Here is a 3,053-nt window from a genome sequence, read left to right as displayed (position 1 = left end):
CTACCTCGGGGAATGCAATGGGATAGATTGTTATTTACATTGGATTGCTTGTGTTCGGCTTCTCGCTTCCATCGGTCTATTCTGTCTGTTCATCTTTTTTTGTTGTGATCTCCGCCGGCGGTGTTGAAGTCCTTGCTTCGTCGCCATCGGGTGGATACTTTGTGTTGTTGGGCGCACCGTTTGACGGTGTGTATCTCGAAGTGGGAGGGTGGTTGGCGAAGCGTGGTGGCGGTTGTTTTGCGAGGGGAACTCTACTTGGAATTTGGGCCCGTGTACTGAACCTAGGAGGAGACCTTGTGTGAGTGTGGAATGTTTCGAGATTTTGCTGTGGAAGAGAGGAAGGAAGAGAGTAGTGGAGGTGGGAGAGATGGAAATGATGGAACCGTCTGTAATCTTCGACGATCTGATTTTAGTATCAAGATTCGTGTCGCCTGGCTTTTTTTTGTTCGCTATAGCATCTTAATAGACGTGTGAGGCACGGAACACCAGGCTCTACAGGCACCGACGTTGGAATTATAGAGGCACTAGTATCAACTCTGTGGATGCACAAATGTGTGGTGGCAGGGGCATGCATCTGAAGACTTACTCAGAGAGTCACGGTTGTGAAGTCTTTAGAGTTACGAGCGTGTGTCACCACGGGCACGTGAGAGTGATGCGTCGGGAAGTTTGGTAGTAGAGGCATCGGTGCGAATAGTACTCAGAGACTATTGGTTGTGGGTCCACATGTGTGAAGTCTGTGCAGCATTGGTCGTGTGGTAGTAGTGGCGTGCATCGGGAAAGGTGCGAGCAATAACATTTGTTACGTGCTTAATCGGACGATTTGACGGTTGCTTTTTCCCTGCAACCGCGAGCACTGCCACTCGGCGGTTGCCTCGATGCACAACAACAACGAGCGCATGTCTTCCGCCCTCACTACCACGACGAGGCCGCGTCCAACCGCCTCCTCCACGACCCAGACCTTGGCACAAAAGGGCAGCTGCACTTCCATAGCCGCTCAATCCCGAAAACACTATTGCCGTTCCATCTCAACTAGCATCTCCTCACAATCTCTGTGTCAAGGCGGCCATCGCTGGAGGAGGATAATGGCGGAGGAACCATCTGCCAAGCGTCCCCGTGGTGAGACGTCCGACCAGAGCACCGAGGTCGAGGACGTTCAGGTCCCCGGTCAGAAGCACGACTACAAAGTGCACCTCAAGGAGGTTGACATCCACGGCAAGGAAAAGCTAGATGTCGTATGCACCAGCAATCCTGAGGAAGCCGACAAGATGATCAGCAGGATCCTGAAGAGGGTCCGTGGCTTGTACCCTCAGCACATCGGCGTTGATGTTGAGTATACCAGGGAGGACGAACCTCCGCAGAGGGCAGCGGTTCTACAGTTACGCGTGGAGGAACTCTGTTTGGTATATCACATCATCGCGGCAACAAAATGGTGAACCATCCTACAGTTTCAACCTCTCCATGCTTCTATTTAATTAGCTTTTCACCCTGAAATTTGATTAAATTGGTTTATTGACTTGATGTATCAGTGAAGTTTCTGAAGTAGATGCAGCAGAATAGATTTTGAACTTAACTCACCAGATCAGTTTATGTATTTGATGCACTAGATTAATTTATGGATTTGATGTACGAGATTATTTTCTGAACTTGATGTTCTAGTGTACTTTCTGTTCTAGTGTAGTTTCTATATTTCATGTTCTAGTGTAGTTCAGTTTCTTGAATTGATGTGTTAACGTGGCTAAGAAGTAGATAGGTAATTGATTCAAGTGTAAATACCAAAAATAAAAATAACATGCTGTGCTTGTATTTTATTTCTGAACTCTGCATAGCAGTTTCTGAAAAAATTTCGTCCATGAATTATACGTACTATATAAGCATGTACTTGATCGATACTTGATGGATCCACCTTAAATGTGTCATCCCCCCTGCAGGCCCAAGAGCCTGGGCCCGTTCCTGAAGGAGGACAGGTTCTACACCTTTGCCGGCTTCAGTATTGAAGGTGACAAAGAGATGCTGCGAAGTTCTGGTTTGGAGATCAACCTCGACAAGTACATCGACATCCAGCGCAAATGGAGAGTTCCTTTCAAGGGAAGAAAGAGGTACCACCCTTTGGCTGATGTTGCAGGGAGCGTGATCCACCCATTCTACAAACAGATGAAGGATAAGATTGATAGGGTTGAAGACCATAAACTGTGGGGGATCAGCCCACTGCCAAATTACCTCATTGAGTATGCAGCAATAGATGCGTACACCACCTACGAGTCGTGGAAGAGAATTGAAAACATCAGAGAAGGTCTGGAGAGTGCAAAAGAGGCAGAGAAGAATTATGACGATCCTTACTACGGATACTAGTGATGACGAAAACATAGAAAACTGGTCGTGGAGTTGCTTGTGTTTATGCTTGTCCTTTCTATTGTATCAGGTTCGTAGTTTACTTCTGTTAGAACGAAGCAGTTTCTAATGTCATCTGTATCAGGTTAAACAAGTTTCCTTATGTCAAGTTGTAGTTTTTTTATGTGATTGAGCAAGTTATTTAGCTTGCTAAGTACTATGTTTATTCAGCAATCATGTGATTTCGAAGTAGTAATGTTGCTTTTTACTCTAAAAACAACAAAATACAAAGCAGTCTTTTTACGCTGAGTACAGTTTAGTTGTGCACACAAGCACGACTTCTTGAGGAGTGGCACGAGTGGTATGGGTCGGAATACGCAGTTAGAGAGGCACAGGTTTGCAATCTCTAGAGCCACCGGCGTGTGTTACTACAGGGGCCGGAGGCACGGAATGGAAGTCTCTATAGAAATGAAGGCATCACAAGCATCCAGAGGCACGTGGACGGAGTAGCAGAGTTGAGCTCCGAATACATAGTTACAGGGTCACGGTTTGGAAGTGTGCAGAGTCAAGGTTGTGCGACACCATGGGGCATGTAAGAGTCATGGCAAGTGTCATGTGAGAGAGGCACCTGGATCCAGGTACGCAAGGCACGGGATTGCGACTTCTCGATGCACGGGTATCAACGTTGTGGGTGCACAATAGTGTGGTCTCAGAGGCATGTGTTG

The 3,053-nt window shown here is 46.9% G+C and overlaps 1 protein-coding gene across 1 annotated transcript; it reads left to right on the top strand.

The window, feature by feature from the left end:
- The first annotated feature begins 1,082 nt into the window (after window positions 1–1,082).
- Window positions 1,083–2,349, top strand: LOC141041227 (uncharacterized). Its single transcript, XM_073507347.1, has 2 exons — window positions 1,083–1,330; window positions 1,929–2,349. The coding sequence occupies exons 1-2, from the start codon at window positions 1,083–1,085 to the stop codon at window positions 2,347–2,349; spliced, it is 669 nt and encodes a 222-aa protein (XP_073363448.1).
- Window positions 2,350–3,053: the final 704 nt, after the last annotated feature.

Source organism: Aegilops tauschii, chromosome 2, assembly GCF_002575655.3.
Source record: "Aegilops tauschii subsp. strangulata cultivar AL8/78 chromosome 2, Aet v6.0, whole genome shotgun sequence".
Taxonomy (NCBI): domain Eukaryota; kingdom Viridiplantae; phylum Streptophyta; class Magnoliopsida; order Poales; family Poaceae; genus Aegilops; species Aegilops tauschii.
This window is presented reverse-complemented; position numbering and strand designations above follow the sequence as displayed.

What these genes read in the sequence shown, in the direction of transcription:
- LOC141041227 (XM_073507347.1), top strand. Translation starts at nt 1,083, where the DNA reads ATGGCGGAGGAACCATCTGCCAAGCGTCCCCGTGGTGAGACGTCCGAC. An exon ending in CACATCGGCGTTGATGTTGA is followed by an intron (nt 1,331 to 1,928) that starts GTATACCAGGGA and finishes TCCCCCCTGCAG; the next exon opens with GCCCAAGAGCCTGGGCCCGT.